The following is a 19,393-nucleotide window of genomic DNA, read 5'->3' as shown; positions in this document are numbered from 1 at the left end:
CTGTGCCAAGATGGAGAAGCGTGTTATCATGTACAATGCTGCTGCCTATTGCTCATCTCTCTGACTGTGTGTCTGTACGTAACGTGATTCACAGCGGTGGACCAGGCATGCGGTGGTCGTTCCAATAACATCATTCACACAGAGACAGACGTGTTGGTCTGGAGGGCATGGCCTAGAGAAGAGGAGTGACCCGTCCCTCTGTCCGCTTGTCCATCCTGAGGCATCCTCGCCGCTCATCACAACCCCATCCTCGTCCCTCCTAGCCCGCCCTTGTATGAAACGTGTCTGAATGTTCATGTTAGATGGGAGCGATGGAGCTGATGGGGAGGGGTACAGATTCATGAAGAAGGGGGTTTGCCGCTGGCTAAATGAGGAGTGAAACACGTGTATCACATGGCGGCTCGCTGTTTTCCCAGCACCATTAAGAATCCTGCCACAGCACCTCCTTCTCGCCAAAGACGCTTCCTCCAATGAGAGATTTCATCAGAGGATTTACCGCTGTGAATTTATATCAGGGGCTCCGACTCCGGGGTCCAGCTGTGCACATCAAGACTAAAGAACCCAAGGACGCTGCACAACACACACACTCCTTGTGGCGGAGTGGAAGCCACAGCAGCCTTAATGTGACTCCCAGGCACTACACCCTACACAACCGTAACGCTAACACTACACAACCACTACTGTAACACTAACATCACACCGTAACACTAACACTACCGTAACACTAACACCACACCCTACACAACCGTAACACTAACACTACACCCTACCGTAACACTAACACCACACCCTACCGTAACACTAACACCACACCCTACTGTAACACTAACACCACACCCTACTGTAACACTAACACCACACCCTACTGTAACACTAACACCACACCCTACACTACTGTAACGCTAACACTACACCCTACACTACTGTAACACTAACACCACACCCTACACTACTGTAATGCTAACACTACCACTACTGTAATGTTAACACTACACCATACACTACTGTAACGCTAACACTACACCCTACACAACCGTAACACTAACACCACACCCTACACTACTGTAACGCTAACACTACTGTAACACTAACACTACCACTACTGTAACACTAACACTACCACTACTGTAACACTAACACTACCACTACTGTAACACTAACACTACTGCAACTCTTACACTACCACTACTGTAACACTACACTACCACTACTGTAACACTACACTACCACTACAGTACTATAACACTACCACTACTGTAACACTAACACTACCATTACTGTAACACCACCGTACTGTAACACCACCACTACAGTGTACTGTAACACCACTACTACAGTACACACTACACAGTACTGTAACACCACCACTACAGTACTGTAACATCACCGTACTGTAACACCACCACTACAGTAGTGTAACACCAACACCAGCGTACTGTAACACCACCACTACAATACTGTAACACTACACCACCGTACTGTAACACCACCGTACTGTAACACCACCACTACAGCACTGTAACATCACCGTACTGTAACACCACCACTACAATACTGTAACACCACCGTACTGTAACACCACCACTACAGCACCGTAACACCACCACTACAGCACTGTAACACTACAGTACTGTAACACCACCGTACTGTAACACTATCACTACTGTAACACCACCACTACAGCACTGCAACACCACCACTACAGCACTGTAACACTAACACTACTGTAACACTAACACTACTGTAACACTACACTACCACTACAGTACTGTAACACCTTCACTACCACTACTATAACACTAACACTACTGTAACACCAACACCACCGTACTGTAACACTACAGTGTACTGTAACACTACCACTACAGTACTGTAACACTAACACTACAGTACTGTAACACTAACACTACAGTACACACTGCACAGTACTGTAACACTACCACTACAGTACTGTAACACTACCACTGTACACACTGCACAGAAATGTAACGTTAACACTACACAGTACTGTAACACTAACACTTCAGTACACACTATAGTAATACACCCAAAGTATTGTCATAAACACTGGATAGGTGCAGTGAAATGTGTTGTTTACAGGGTCAACCATATAAGCATGGCACCCCTGGAACAAATTAGTGTAAAGTGCCTTGTTCACGGGCAAATCGGAAGATTTTCACCTTGTTGGCTTGGGTATTCAAACCAGCGACCTTCCGGTAACTGGCCCAACGCTCTAACCGCTAGGCAACATACCACCCCTATTGGAACAAGCACAAACGTTAACACTAAACACCACAATACATACACTACCACTACTGTTACACTAACACTACACCCTACACTAACACTCCTCCAGTGGTTTCTTAACAGGCCGGGAGAAGATAATTTGTCTGCATCAACCAACCAACCCTGTGCAGCTCTTCTTCCCAGAACCTTTTGATGACCTGGCAGCATTATGGGCTTATTCTAGCATTGAGTGACATGCAGACAACATGCTGAAAGAAAAACCCATTTGGATTTGTCCTAGTCATTAAAGCACACCAGGGGGCTCCTTGGTCAGCACTAACACCCTAATTTGGAACTCATTTGAAAACAGCAGTGTATGCTATGTTATCGATCAATAAGAGCTGTGGATACAAGGAGACACACAGAGAACAACCAAATGCAAACACTCTGTACGGGGGGCCAGTACAAAAATGCATGAAATGAAATGTATGCATTCACTACTGTAAGTCGCTCTGGATAAGAGCGTCTGCTAAATGACTAAAATGTAAAAAAATGTAAAAATGAGTATCTATGTATTGAGAATAAGATGATGCATTTGACTAGACTTAGCTACTCCAATTCAAGTTGTATTATCATTTCATCATAGGCTGCTGGTGGTACTTCATCTGTGAACATGCTCTGCCTTATATAGATACGGGCAAGTTGGTGCTGGTGGCTTCAAAAGCACGTAAAGATAATACAAATCCTTTTACTTAAAATTCATTACTGTAATCTCGCTTTCAGTGAGGGTTCTCGGCGCAACACATTTTCAGCCGCCGTGAAACATGCCTTCCGTCACTGAGCAAATGGAAGCCTGAGTTTAATGTCACGGCGTGGTGAGCACAAACACAGGAATTGAGAGGTGAGCTGAGTGACAGGCAGGGCATGAGGCGCGCTGAGGCAGGAAAGCACAGAGCAGCAAGAAAACACCAAGCGGCAAGAAAACACCAAGAAGCCAGAAAGCACAAAGCGGCTTGTGATGAAAAAATAAATAAGAGGGAGCATCTTTGGCTCCCGCAATAAAGACCATTGTATGATAAAAGGTACATAGACACACACACACACACACACACACACACAGAGACCTATGCAATGAAGCCTGGGTAATTTAGCCTTGCCCGCTTCAAAAAAAATGGGCTGAAAGCTTTTTGTTAAGATTTTCAATCTGGCAGAATACACAAAGAGCCAGCCAGGGCCAGTTTCTATGGAGTAAAAAGCAGGGGTTGCAAAACATGTTTGACCTCGGAGATTCAGATCAACTTTATTCAGATCAACTTTATTATTCCACCAGGGGGAAATTCATTTGGTCATGTGCTTAAAAAGACAGTATGATATAGCTAGACATTTAAAGTGAAAGAGCAATATGCTGTATACTCGAGGGACCAACATTTTATACAGCCTAATGGCTGTTGGAATAAAAGAGACCATATCTATCTGTTTTAATTTTCTTTTGAAGAAGTCCCTTTCCCCTTGTCCGGCTGCTACTGTGACTGAATTTTATAGTGAAGGGGATGAGCACTGTCCTGTAAAATTCTTTCAAGTTTTAGGAGGAAGAGTTTGTGAAGCTTGACTAGGTCTTGCACTCGCATGTTTCAGAGCGCGCATATCAGACCAAAAGGACACCACACTCTGCAGGACAGATTTATAGAACATTTGTAAGATATGGCAGTCAACATTAAAATGGTCAGTTTGTGTAAAAAAATATATTCTCTGTAGCAATTTCTTTATCTTTGCAAAGGCAGTCATTAAATTTCAGTTAGTCTATTTTGATTCCCAGGTACTTAGTTGAAGTTGGAAGTTTACATACACCATAGCCAAATACATTTAAACACAATTCCTGACATTTAATTCTAGTAAAGATTCCCTGTCTTAGGTCAGTTAGGATCACCACTTTATTTTAAGAATGTGAAATGTCAGAATAATAGCAGAGATTTATTTCAGTTTTAATTATTTCTTTCATCACATTCCCAGTGGGCCAGAAGTTTACATACACTCAATTAGTATTTGGTAGCATTGCCTTTAAAATGTTTAACTTGGGTCAAACGTTTTGGGTAGCCTTTCACAAGCTTCGCACAATTAGTTGGGTGAATTTTGGCCCATTCCTCCTGACATAGCTGGTGTAACTGAGTCAGGTTTGTAGGCCTCCTTGCTCGCACACGCCTTTCAGTTCTGTCCACTCATTTTCTATGGGATTGAGGTCAGGGCTTTGTGATGGCCACTCCAATACCTTGACTTTGTTGTCCTTAAGCCATTTTGCCACAACTTTGGAAGTATGCTTGGGGTCATTGTCCATTTGGAAGACCCATTTGCGACCAAGCTTTAACTTCCTGACTGATGTCTTGAGATGTTGCTTCAATATATCCACATAATTTTCCCACCTCATGATGCCATCTATTTTGTGAAGTGCACCAGTCCCTCCTGCAGCAAAACACCCCCACAACATGATGCTGCCACCCCCGTGCTTCACGTTTGGGATGGTGTTCTTTGGCTTGCAAGCATCCCCCTTTTTCCTCCAAACATAACGATGGTCATTATGGCCAAACAGTTCTATTTTTGTTTCATCAGACCAGAGGATATTTCTCCAAAAAGTACGATCTTTGTCCCCATGTGCAGTTGCAAACTGTAGTCTGGCTTTTTTTATGGCGGTTTTGGAACAGTGGCTTCTTCCTTGCTGAGCGGCCTTTCAGGTTATGTCGATATAGGACTCATTTTACTGTGGATATAGATACTTTTGTACCCGTTTCCTCTAGCATCTTCACAAGGTCATTTGCTGTTGTTCTGGGATTGACTTGCACGTTTCGCACCAAAGTACATTAATCTCTAGGAGACAGAACGCGTCTCCTTCCTGAGCGGTATGACGGCTGAGTGGTACCATGGTGTTTATACTTGCGTACTATTGTTTGTACAGATGAACGTGGTACCTTCAGGCGTTTGGAAATTGCTCACAAGGATGAACCAGACTTGTGGAGGTCTACAATTTATTTCATGAGGTCTTGGCTGATTTCTTTTGATTTTCCCATGATGTCAAGCAAAGAGGCACTGAGTTTGAAGGTCGGCCTTGAAATACATCCACAGGTACACCTCCAATTGACTCCAATTATGTCAATTAGCCTGTCAGAAGCTTCTAAAGCCATGACATCATTTTCTGGAATTTTCCAAGCTGTTTAAAGGCACAGTCAACTTAGTGTATGTAAACTTCTGACCCACTGGAATTGTGATAGTGAATTATAAGTGAAATAATAATAAATTGTTGGGAAAATTACTTGTGTCATGTACAAAGTAGATGTCCTAACCGACTTGCCAAAACTATAGTATGTTAACAATACATTTTTGGAGTGGTTGAATATTGAGTTTTAATGACTCCAACCTAAGTGTATGTAAACTTCTGACTTCAACTGTATACGTAGTCACTCTATGGACTGATTCCCCATTGATCTTTGGCGGGGGTAGTTTTGTTCCTTCTGAAAACAATTTCCATCTCTTTTGTTTTCTTAACGTTTACTTCAAGAAAGTTATCTGCACACCACTGGACGAATTTTGACGTTTCTCTGTCAAAACCTTGAAGAGAGGCTGGGTGGAGGAAACCCACAACAGAGGTGTGATCTTCATATTTAAAAACGTGTGGGCTGAGTCAGAGGCTTGACAATCATTTGGGTACAGGGTGTACAGTATCGGTGAAAGTACGCTACCTTCAGGGGCTACCGTACATACCGTTCAAGACGTAGAGATGGCGGAGTTAAACTTCACTTGTTGAGTACGGTTCACAAGGAAACTATTAATCTACTTGATCGGTAAAGAGTTGACACCTAAATTCACCAGTTTATCAACCAGTAAGCGGGGTTGGATGGTATTAAAGCGCTACTGAAGTCAATGAATACAATACAACAAGATGGGTATGAGTTTAACTTAACATGTAACATTCAAAAAAGTCTGTCATCAACAAGGTGCAGGGTGAGCACTTACAGTATGGTACAGTATACCCATACTGAAAAGCTTCCAAAGTTTTCATCCATAAGTCATTCAATTTACATAACCTATGGATTATTAAAGGTCCAAGGAAGCTATTACCTCAAGCAAGGCTAGTCAGACTACCTTCTACTTGGGTTAAATGTATACTGAACAAAAATATAAACGCAACATGTAAAGTGTTGGTCACATGTTTCATGAGCCGATATAAAAGATCCCAGAAATGTTTGATATGCACAAAAAGCTTATTTCACTCAAATGTTGTTTACATACCTGTTATTGAGCATGTTCTAGCCTGATCAACTCTATGCGAAGGAGATATGTCATGCAGCATGAGGCAAATGGTGGTCATACCAGATACTGACTGGTTTTCTGATCCACTCCCCTACCTTTGTTTTAAAGGTATCTGTGACAAACAGTATATTTAAAGTTGACTGATTCCCTTTTATGAACTTTAACATCCTTGAAATGTTGCATTTGTTCAGTGTAGTACATGCTCCTACTTAGTACTTGGGGTTAATGTAGCATATGCTCCAGTGACAAAATGACTAATCTCTGTGATGATCAAATGCTTCACAGTATAAATCAAACAAACAACCGTAAATCTGATGGGAATGTCAAGCATCCTTTTTCCTCTCCTTTCATTAAGTCAAGCAGAACCCCACAAGGGGATAATGTTGAGCTTAACCCAGCGAGTTCCATGGGAAAGCTCATTGATCAACATGTCCTCTCCTACTAAAGCCATGTGGGGGGGGGGGGGGGGGGGGTTTAATATAAAACATTTAATAAAAAATAAAGCAACGTCCCTCCTTGGATGTATGTGGGAACACAGCTACCCTTGTTTACATTTAAATATGTATTAGTACAATTAATTACATCTAACTGCACAGTGACTAGAAGCTAACATTCTTTCGAATTCCGATGTTTTATAATGTAGGCTTCCTTATCTGCAGTTAATATGTTTTTTTATTGTCACGCTGTTAGTTGTTAATAGTGGAATAATCTTCTATCCTCAATGATGGGGATTCACAGCCTGCTGGGCTGACTGGCTAGCTACAGGCATAGATACCTCAACTTCTTCTTGCTTGGATATAAACTGCTACTAACACTCAATGGAGACGCACAACAACAGGTTTAACTGATACAAATTCACAGTTTATTACCACACTTGGGTAGATAGGCACACTCTAGCTCATAACACAACAGAAGGAGCATGTTAAAGCCATATGAGTGTTACCCTATAAATACCTGTCTGATATCTGGTGATATTCAGTCGAAAAAGATGCATCTTCACTGGTAACAGGAAGTAGTAATTACAGTAACCAAATGCTCTGTATCACCCTCACTACAGAATTGTATGGTTGTCTCAATAGTTATATAGAGTAACTATAAGAAATAGGCTAACATAAAGCATCAATCAGCAGTATTAACAATTAAAAAGCATACTCCCCTCCCCTTTTTCTGTAAAAAGCTGGAGAAATGTAACCAAAATGTAGACAGAGCTATGAATGCAAGGATTGACCATACATAGTTTTAACCACGTTTTGAGGCTATACAGTCAGTGTCTGTTTACATTGACTTTGTTTACAAACATTGAAGTAAAACAAGCTTATTTTTTGGGTTCATAACAGTGGTCAGTTATACAACGGGTGGGTCTAATCTTGAATGCTGATTGGTTAAAACCGCATTCCAGCCGGTCTCTACAAGTTACCACCGGCTAAATCTATGATGTTAAAATGCCCATTTACTCTGTTCCATTTGACTGAGCAAAGCACTGTCTCATCAGCTCCACCAAGGAAAAGTATAAACATCATCTTCACTATAAAAAATAATCTCGACATTATCTCACATTTTACATTTAGTTTTCAACAGCGGAGATTTGTATAAACCTTGCGATCTGGTCTCTCTGACATGTGCAACTTTGTTTCAATATCTCCAGCTGTCCCATTGTAATGAACGTGTCGGGAGTTGGGATAAGACAAACAAGCGGGCAGTTTTTCCTCAGCCAGTCAAAATCATGAATTAGCATCATTTTTATGGATATATACAAAGGCCTATCAACTATCAGGGGAAATCCCACATCATTAGCTCATTATTATGGATGTATCTAGGGTTGCGCATTTGGGGAATATTCAGGAGGTGGAAACTTTCCTTCGGAATTAATGGGAATATGGGAATATATGGGAATTAGCGGAAATATATGCAAATTATATTAATACCATTTAAATGTAGTTTTTTTTCATTGGATATATTTACCATATATGTAGACAGAAACATAAACATTTTACCTTATAAGTAGACATAATTGCAAATGATTAAATCCTTCCAATAGAAATATATATTTTTTTTTTAATTACGAATTGAACTTTAATTAAATCAGTTGACTCTTCACATGGGATGATTTCACTGAACAACAAAAGGGAATATTGAATGATCCCCAATGATCCATCGCATCTCCCAAAAACATTTTCAACATACATCTGTAAAATGATAGTCTAGAAACTAAAGCTTTGGTTGTCTTCCTCTCAGGCTTCCATGTCTTCTCCCTGGACCTCCTCAATGTCCACCTCTTGAACATCACTCTGAGGCCTCATCTTCACTGTCACTTTCCAACCTTGTAGAGGATGGCTCATTGTCAGGTTCAAAAAGCCTCAAATTTGCCCGGATGGCCACCATTTTTCTACCCTTGTATTGGTCAGCCTGTTGCGTGCTTTGATGTGTGTGTTCCCAAACAAGGACCAGTTGCGCTCTGAGGCAGCTGATGTTAGTGAGATTTGGAGGATGATGGAGGCAACAGGGGAAAGAGCCTCAGATCCACAAAGTCCCTTACACCAGGTGGCTGATGAGATATGTTGGCATGACTGCCATATTGCATCTCCATCCCAAAGCCCTTGCTTGGAAGTGTACTTCGCCAGACTGCCAAGAACCTTGCCCTCATCCAGGCCAAGGTGGGGAGAAACAGTAATGATGACACAATAGGCCTTGTTGATCTCTGCACCAGATGGGATGCTCTTGCCAGCATACTTGGGTCCAACATGTACGCTGCGACGTGTATAGTCTACAGAACTGCAGTTTCCTCTGCTTGGAGCAAAAGTGAAGTGGACAGGGCAGAACGGATTTATTCTCTTACATCTGCAAGCAGACTCTGAACATCAGACAGGATGGCATTGTCTCCTTCAACCTGTGCAATGGCTACTGTTAAAGGTTTCAGGAGTTTCAGGCTGCTTACCACTCTCTCCCAAAATGCAGTGGCTTGCGAAAGTATTCACCCCCTTGGCATTTTTCCTATTTTGTTGCCTTACAACCTGGAATTAAATTAGATTTTTGGGTGGTTTGTATCATTTGATTTGCACAACATGCAAATCACTTTGAAGATGCAAAATATTTTTTATTGTGAAACAAACAAGAAATAAAACAGAAAAACAGAAAACTTGAACGTGCATATCTATTCACCCCCCCTCCACCCCAAAGTCAATACATTGTAGAGCCACCTTTTGCAGCAATTACAGCTGCAAGTCTCTTGGGATATGTCTCTATAAGCTTGGCACATCTAGCCACTGGGATTTTTGCCCATTCTTCAAGGCAAAACTGCTCCAGCTCCTTCAAGTTGGATGGGTTCCGGTGGTGTACAGCAATCTTTAAATCATACCACAGATTCCCAATTGGATTATGTTCTGGGCGTTGACTAGGTCATTCCAAGACATTTACATGTTTCCCCTTAAACCACTCGAGTGTTGCTTTAGCAGGATGCTTAGGGTCATTGTCCTACTGGAAGGTGAACCCCCGTCCCAGTCTCATATCTCTTGAAGACAAACAGGTTTCCCTCAAGAATTTATGTATTTAGCGCCATCCATCATTCCTTCAATTCTGACCAGTTTCCCAGTCTAGCGATGAAAAACATCCCCACAGCATGATGCTGCCACCACGCTTCACTGTGGGGATGGTGTTCTCGGGGTGATGAGAAGTGTTGGTTTTGCTTTTTCCTTGATGGCCAAAAAGCTAAATTTTAGTCTCATCTAACCAGAGTACCTTCTACCGTATGTTTGGGGAGTCTCCTACATGCATTTTGGCGAACACCAAAAAAAAAAATTCTGTCCACTCTTCTGTAAAGCCCAGCTCTGTGGAGTGTACAGCTTAAAGTGGTCCTATAGACAGATCCTTCAATCTCCGCTGTGGAGCTTTGCAGCTCCTTCCTTCTTTGGTCTCTTTGTTGCCTCTCTGATTAATGCCCTCCTTGCCTGGTCCGTGAGTTTTGGTGGGCGGCCCTCTCTTGGCAGGTTTGTTGTGGTGCCATATTCTTTCAATTTTTTAATAATGGATTTAATCGTGCTCTGTGGGATGTTCAAATATTTGGCTATTTTTTATAACCCAACCCTGATCTGTACTTCTATACAACTTTGTCCCTGACCTGTTTGGAGAGCTCCTTGGTCTTTATGGTGCTGCTTGCTTGGTGGTACCCCTTGCTTAGTGGTGTTGCAGACTCTGGGCCTTTCAGAACAGGTGTATATATACTGAGATCATGTGGCAGATCATGTGACACTTAAATAAAGTCCACCTGTGAGCAATCTAACTAATTTTGTGACTTCTGAATGTAATTGGTTGCACCAGATCTTATTTAGGGACTTCAAAGCAAAGGGGGTGTATACATACGCACGCACCACTTTTCCCTTTTTTATTTTTTTGAAGCAAGTAATTTTTTTTTCATTTCACTTCACCAATTTGGACTATTTTGTGTACGTCCATTACATGAAATCCAAATAAAAATCCATTTAAATTACAGGTTGTAATGCAACAAAATGGGAAAATGCCAAGAGGGTGAAAACGTTTGCAAGGCACTGTACATCATCCAGGAGGATCATCTTGATGGGGCTGTCCATATCGGCCGACTGTGATATGGCCATTTCTTGGACAGACTTCTTCCCCTCCAGGAGACATGATGACAACACCACCCCAACGGTGTTGCTGGGCAGCTTCAATGTGGTGCTCTTATTCTTCTCACTTTGCTTGGTGAGGTAGATTGCTGTTGTAACTTGATGACCCTTCACATACCTAACCATTTCCTTGGCTCTCTTGTAGAGTGTATCCAGGACTCCTCCATTTTAGACCAAGCAGCCTGCATGTTTGCAGCATTGTCTGTCACCAGTGCAAATCTGTGGTCCATGGTCATTGATGACTGCCTTTAGCTCAGCTCATGTAGAGACCGGTATGTCTGTGTCTGGGTGGAGATGTAGTTAATTATTCCTTGCCCACGAACATTCGACCACCCATCAAAGATGATTGCAATACAGTCTGCTTGCTCTATGATTTGCTTGACCTTCACTTAAACTCTATTGAACTCTGCATCCAGCAAATGAGTAGATAAAGCATGTCTGGTTGGAGGGGTGTATGCTGGGCGAAGAACATTCAGAAATCTCTTCCAATACACATTGCCTATGAGGATTAGAGGTGAACCAGTTGCATACACAGCTCGAGCAAGACATTCATCAGCATTTCTCTGACTACGTTGCTCCATTGAGTCAAGAAAACTTCTGATTCCAGGAGGACCATGAGCTGTTGCTATCGATTCATGAGCTGTTGCTATCGATTCATCATTTTCACCTCAAATAGAAGTAGAGGGACTTTGTCAGAGGTTGCTTGTTGTGAGCGGTAAGAGAACTTTATGCACTTGGTCAGATGATTCTGCATCTTTGTTGCAGTCTTCACATATGATTTGGCACAGTATTTGCAAATGTACACAGCTTTTCATTATACATTAGGTGCAGTAAAATGTCTCCACACATCAGATAGTGCCCGTGGCATTTTCCTGTAAAGATGGGAAGGAATGAGTAAAGAAAATAAAAATACAATTCCATGTACAGATAAATAGTTAAGCAGTTAAATTAAACAACTGCTTTGTAAGAAATGTTTTCAAATGAAACATGTATGGAAACAGGTGAATTAACACTCATTTAGCAGGTACAAGCAAGCTAAAACCCACATGGTAGCAAAAACTAACTAGCAGAAATTATTAACAAGTCAGAAATGATTTAAACACACTTTGTTGTAGGCTACTATTTACTAGTTAACAAAAAATCATGTATGTCATATAAAATATATTCACCCAACCAGTACTGAAATCAAACCTTACCAGAAAGCATGTAGTCCTTGGCTCAGACAGTGTAGTAGTGTGGGCTCAAAAGCATCTCAGTGTGCAAGATCTTGAGAATCAGCTGTACATGTGATGGAAGAGTGCACTGCACATGTGATGGAAGAATGCACTGTGCATGCAGAGGGTTGCAATTCCTTTGAATTGGATAGAGTTTAACCAAAATATGCCACAAGACCTAGAATTGCCTAATGTGTATCCCACAAAAAAGGTTCACTGTTATAAGCTAACTTTTTTGATGAATTTAAGCAAAATTCCTCAAATTCCCAGGCTTAACCTCTGATGGAAAATAAAAGGAACATTTCCAGAAATGTACTGTAAAGTTTCCGACCCTTTGCAACCCTAGATGTATCTAAATAAATGTCACTAAAAAACAGCATAAATGTAGTTGGCTAGCTAGCAAGCAAGATAAGTTGCCAGCCAATATGGCAATGGAACATTTAGAACGTAAAACTGAGTCGTGTCCATAGGTCCAAACAATAAGACTGAACGACTGGGTCACGTCTCTGGCAACCGAAACGATAGAACGAATGACTAGCCAGCTTGGGTAGCAGCCCTAGATTTGTGTCGGAACTATATCTTATGGAAGGATGAAATAGTATGAATAAGTTCATAAAAATAAGGTTTTTAATGAACATTTGTCAATCATTATTGAATATGTTGGTAACCCGTTGTATAAAAGTGATAATGGCCTCGAAGCTGGTGTTTGGCTTCGAGGTCACCGGCTTCTCGGGCATTATCACTGAAATAAAACAACCAGTTTACTCAAAGATAAAATAAAGCTCCATTGTTCTACAGGCAGTTTTGGCCATTTTGCTCTGATGTAGCTCTCTGTAGCTCTCTGGAGAGCCCTGTTGCTTTCTGTAACACTCTGGAGCTTTCAAACCGCCGCTTTACCCATGTGTGTAGCGTGGTGTAGCGTTTGGCCGGAGCAAGGAGTCTGGGTAGCCAGGCAAGCTCTCAGTAGCTGTGATGGCGCTCACAGTAGCTCGGATGGGGGGCTCTCAGTAGCTCGGATGGGGCGCTCTCAGTAGCTCGGATGGGGCGCTCTCAGAAGCTCGGATGGAGCTCTGATGGCTCTCTCTGTAGCTCTATGGAGCTCTGATGGCGCTCTCCGCAGCTCTGATGGTGCTCTCTGTAGCTCTGATGGAGTTCTGATGGAGCTCTCTGTAGCTCTGATGGAGCACTGATGGATGGAGCTCTGATGGAGCTCTCTGTTTGAATGAGGGCTAAGTCAAGTGAACTTGAGTTACAGAGTTAATTGAGAAGTCACGACAGTGTTACACTGATAAGGTCCCTCCTGTCTCTCTTTGTGATCAATGTGCTCTCTATGCTAAGCGTCAGTGTGAATTCGGAGCTGTGACTCAGCTCAGTGCAGCGAACCAGGTAAGTACTGTTCTGTAGAGGCTTAGACTGAGCACAGAGCTCCCTGCCTGCAGCTTACAAGGAAGAGAAGTGTGGTGCATAGTTTGAGACACAAAAGCACCCACATTGACATGATGTGAATATATAGAATAGAAACCTGCTACATTTCCTTGGCAAGAGTTGGTTTAATGTGCCACAGCAAGCTGTCAACACATCACATCTAATTGTATCATTACTATGACAACCAGTGGAAATCAGAGATCCACTTAAAGATCAGAGACTCTGGTGAACAGTAAAACAATGTGATTGGTAGCTAGTACTAAAAAGGCCCCACAGGGAGTTGAAGACGTAGAAGCAGTAACCATGTCCATTCCACCCATTACGTCTTTATGTTTCAAGATAGTAGCGGTGGAAGGTGGACCGGGGAGCAATAGCTATCCTTTAGTACATATCCACACAGGGACTCTGTACATTAACTCTTATAGGAGAGCACTGTGGATAGTGGTGGCTATAGGTGGCTATATACACACACACACACACACACACACACACTCGGTTCAAAAGGAAAATATACAGTATCAGACTAGAGGTCGACCGACTATGATTTTTCAACACCGATACCGATTATTGGAGGACCAAAAAAGCCGCTGCCGATTAAATCGGCCGATTTTTGGGGTTTATTTATTTGTAATAATGACAATTACAACAATGCTGAATGAAACTTATTTTAACTTAATATAATACATCAATGAAATCAATTTAGCCTCAAATAAATAATGAAACGTGTAATTTGGTTTAAATAATGCAAAACCAAAGTGTTGGAGAAGAAAGTAAAAGTGCAATATGTGCCATGGAAAAAAGCTAACGTTTAAGGTCGTTGCTCAGAACATGAGAACATATGAAAGCTGGTGGTTCCTTTTAACATGAGTCTTCAATATTCCCATGTAAGAAGTTTTAGGTTGTAGTTATTATAGGAATTATAGGACTATTTCTCTCTACACGATTTCTATTTCATATACCTTTGACTATTGGATGTTCTTATAGGCACTTTAGTATTGCCAGTGTAACAGTATAGCTTCCGTCCCTCTCCTCGCTCCTACCTGGGCTCGAACCAGGAACACATCGACAACAGCCACCCTTGAAGCAGCGTTACCCATGCAGAGCAAGGGGAACAACTACTCCAAGTCTCAGAGCCTGTGACGTTTGAAACGCTATTAGCGCGCACCCGACTAACTAGCTAGCCATTTCACATCGGTTACACCAGCCTAATCTTGGGAGCTGACAGGCTTGAAGTCATAAACAGCGCAATGTATTGCGAAGGGCTGCTGGCAAACGCACAAAAGTTCTGTTTGAATGAACGCTTACGAGCCTGCTGCTGCCTACCATCGCTCAGTCAGACTGCTCTATCAAATCATAGACTTAATTATAACATAATAACACACAGAAATACGAGCCTTAGGTCATTAATATGGTCGAATCCGGAAACTATCATCTCGAAAACAAAACGTTTTTCCTGTCAGTGAAAAACGGAACCGTTCCATATTTTATCTAACGGGTGGCATCCCTAAGTCTAAATATTCCTGTTACATTGCACAACCTTCAATGTTATGTCTTAATTACGTAAAATTCTGGCAAATTAGTTCACAACGAGCCAGGCGGCCCAAACTGTTGCAAATACCCTGACTCTGCGTGCAACGAACGCAAAATGACACAATTTCACCTGGTTAATATTGCCTGCTAACCTGGATTTCATTTAGCTAAATATGCAGGTTTAAAAATATGTACTTTTGTGTATTGATTTTAAGAAAGGCATTGATGTTTATGGTTAGGTACAGTCGTGCAACATTGTGCTTTTTTCGCAAATGCGCTTTTGTTAAATCATCCCCCGTTTGGCGAAGTCGGCTGTCTTCACAGTTCGCAACGAGCCAGGCGGCCTAAACTGCTGCATATACCCTGACTCTGTTTGAAGTGACACATTTTCCCTAGTTAAAAGAAATTCATGTTAGCAGGCAATAAATATGCAGGTTTAAAAATATATAGTTGTGTATTAATTTTAAGAAAGGCATTGATGTTTATGGTTGGAGCAACGTGTACCTAAGCGATTATATGCAACGCAGGACAGGCTAGATAAACTAGTAATATCATCAACCATGTGTAGTTAACTAGTGATTATGATTGATTGATTGTTTTTTATAAGATAAGTTTAATGCTAGCTAGCAACTTACCTTGGCTTCTTACTGCATTCGCGTAACAGGCAGGCTCCTCGTGGAGTGCAATGTAAAGCAGGTGGTTAGAGCGTTGGACTAGTTAACCGTAAGGTTGCAAGATTGAATCCCCGAGCTGACAAGGTACAAATCTGTCGTTCTGCCCCTGAACAAGGCAGTTAACCCACCGTTCCTAGGCCGTCATTGAAAATAAGAATGTGTATATAACTGACTTGCCTAGTTAAATAAAGGTTAAAAAAAATAATAATAATAATAATTTTAAAATATATTTTTTTATTTTAAACGACCAAATCGGCGTCCAAAAATATCGATTTCCGATTGTTGTTCTGATTGAAAAGTTGAAATCAGCCCTAATTAAATCGTCCATTCCGATTAATCGGTTGACCTCTATATCAGACTTACCATCATCTTCTCAAAGAGGTCATTGATCTCCTTCTCGGAGAGGTTCATGGAGCGGTCGTCGAAGAGGGGCTGGGGCATGGGCATCTCTACCTGAGTGGACAGGGGGTCTGTGGAGTGCTGAATCAGGGGCTTGTCCTTTTTATTCCCAGTCTTCCGAAAACTGGTGATCCGGTCACGCTGAAGGGGAAAGAGAATGTGGCGTTACCAAAGTGCGTACGGTAAGCGTTATGACAGAGTACTTTCTGAATGCTTACATACTGACATATAGGCTTTATCTAGGAGTATTTCCCTTGGTGTTAGGCTTTCTGAATGCTAACATACTGTAAGGTTGTGTAATGCTGTCATAGGCCTTCCCTGACATGTCTTTCCATCTCCTTCCCAACATTTAAACGAGCATCAGCTGGGCTCAATTCCAGGTTGGGGTGGTACCACAGGACGGCTAAAGTAAAGTGTTTGCCTATGACAAGGGACAGACCTAGTGTTCGTTCATTATGTTTTATCGTTCATCTTTTCTGTTAGATTAAATTATGTGCGTGAACAATGGGTAACATTGCTTGCTCTTTCTTTCAAACTGGCCTTGATTTATTCATCTGTACAGTTCATGTGTATCTGAATGAAAATAGTACATAATAAAACAGTGCACTGTAAACTACAGTGAGAGTCATAGATTTGACTCACCTTCACACTTACTATTAACCCTGTAGGTTATGTTTGTTCAATATCACAGACTGTTATGAGAGTCTGTAGAACTTCAGTACAGAGGAATATACCTACATTAGAAATATACTCTCTCCTCACTGTATTCAGCTATTCTAGCTACACCGATGAATACAGAAGAAATGTAGGTGTAATGTACATACCTTTACCTGAGCTGTACATTATTTAATTTGCCTGGTGCAATGGAACAAATGGAATAGTTCCAAAAGTGCGAACTGCAAGCGTTAAATCAAGAGCATCTCATATGTATTCAGGTCTGATGACGGAAGAGAGAACAAGATCAAACGAGATACTGCCAGTAGCACACACCTTTGTTACAGAGTCAGAAGAGGGTAAGTCCACGCACCAGCCGCTGTTAGTCAGTCGTCATTAGTATTAGCTATATGGGTTTAGGGGTTATGCTTGTGCGGAATAGATGAGTGCACATACATATGAAATGGAATAAGACAAATAAAGACTAAAGGAAATTAAATCAATGACGTCACACCTGAATCTACACTGAAATCGTTGTGGAAGGACCAAGGCAAGTCAAACCAATGATGGTGAACATGATTGGAGAACCTTCATGTAATACAATCCCTTCAAACAGCACCAGTGTTTGACCCAAAGAGAGTGCACTTGTTCTTTGTTAACAAATTATTAGGAGGAATAACGTGTAACAAATAAAAAATGTAATCTTAACCGATTCAGAATACTGTTGGGTTCATTTCCTCTAATATTTGACTGATTAGGCTTTCAAAAAAAGAAAAAATAGATCTAAACTTTTTTTCATATTAAAGGACGTTATCGTTTGGGGACATAATATAACCATCAAATACTGAAAAGACAATCATACAGGAACCCAACTTGGTTAACAGAAGGAACTGCGTAACCCTGGTTTCCTTGATCAATCCACAGATGTCAGTTCATCTTCCTGCGCTGCCATGACACAAAGACGATGATGCAAAACAAAATACACACAGAAATGAAAACAGGACGCCTTACCATGTCGTCAGCCAATGTTTTTATGTGTACGTTCTGTTGAAGGGAAGGCACATTATGAACAATAAGATCCATTTGAAAATAGTGTGTGTGAGAATATCCTAAACAACCAATACACATGAACAGCCACACCTATGAATGACACCAAGCAGTAAGCCCCGTTTGGCTCGTGCATGTCCATAAATCGTTGCTGTAATATACAGTAATAGTGTATGTGTTGAAGTGGAGGTAAGTATTGTCCAACTAACCTAGTCTAGGCTAGTTGATATTCCTCCCTACTAAGAACAGTGAAGAAAATGTGGATAATAGTTACACAATGACTCACACCTTCAACTGTGTCTCTGCCATAAACAACAAATACTTATTTACTTCCCATTGTTATTTTAGTGGATCACCTGTTGGCTAGCTTCCTCCTTTTTAGTAACAAAACCCCTAAGCAAACAAAATTCTAATTCACTTTAGACACTTAAAGGGGAAATCCGCAGTTGCGACATACATTTTTGGACTTGAATGAATGATATGTACCCATTGATTCTTGAAGAAAATAAATGACCATTTACGAGCTTAGTTCAACTGTTGTACCCAATCAGAAACCAAAATATAAAAAATATATCAGTCCTTGCCTCCATAGCTCTGTCGATGAATTTGAGAGTGGTTACATTTCTCCAGCCCCATTGTTATTATTATAACTGCGGATTACCACTATAAACAACAATAACAGACATTACAGACCCCCTAAAAAAAAACTCCCAATACAGATGTTTGTTCCTTTCCAGACAAGGCCGAAGTTACCAACGACCAGTACCTATTTATTTGAAGTTTTTCAATAAATGTGAATATTTGTAACTACTTAAGTTAATACTTGCTGTCAACTTGTGCAATAGACTAGGAGATAAAGCAGATTGAGTTCTTCGTTTCACCTTATTTTACACTATAAAATTATTTTACATTATAAAGCTTACCATAGTTCCCCAGAACAGTTGAGCCAGTCATGTGATGTTTGTAAATAGCACAACGACAGCTGGTGAGTCCATAGCGTTCTATCGGTGAGTCTCTGTTTTGTGGCGCACATGAGGTGATGAAGTTACACTTGTATGAAATTCACTACTAAATATTTGCCATCAGATATTTTATAATGGCTTTCTGACAAAAGTCAAAGGGCACTGAATGAGTTGTCTTTACAGCTGCCATTTTTTCCCTGTGCTTCTTACTAGCAACTAGCCTTCCACAAGCTTCCCACAATAAGTTGGGTGAATTTTGGCCCATTCTTCCTGACAGAGCTGGTGTAACTGAGTCAGGTTTGTAGGCCTCCTTGCTCGCACACGCC

General features: G+C 41.2%; 1 protein-coding gene across 5 annotated transcripts in view; it reads right to left on the bottom strand.

The window, feature by feature from the left end:
• Positions 1-19,393, bottom strand: part of diaph2 (diaphanous-related formin 2) — a 754,395-nt gene that overhangs the window by 699,035 nt on the left and 35,967 nt on the right. For 4 of the 5 annotated variants that reach the window (XM_082975098.1, XM_082975097.1, XM_082975100.1 and 1 more), the window contains exons 3-4: positions 18,070-18,102; positions 16,369-16,545 (exon numbers count right to left, since the gene is read on the bottom strand). In XM_082975098.1, the coding sequence (XP_082831224.1) occupies positions 16,369-16,545; positions 18,070-18,102 (210 nt within the window). The remainder of the gene's footprint in view (positions 1-16,368; positions 16,546-18,069; positions 18,103-19,393) is intronic. The other variant, XM_082975099.1, reaches the window with a different exon arrangement.

This window comes from Salmo salar, chromosome 05 (assembly GCF_965601325.2).
Source record: "Salmo salar chromosome 05, fSalSal1, whole genome shotgun sequence".
Taxonomy (NCBI): domain Eukaryota; kingdom Metazoa; phylum Chordata; class Actinopteri; order Salmoniformes; family Salmonidae; genus Salmo; species Salmo salar.
The sequence above is the reverse complement of the archived record's forward strand: the minus strand, read 5'-3'. Positions and strand labels throughout refer to the sequence as shown.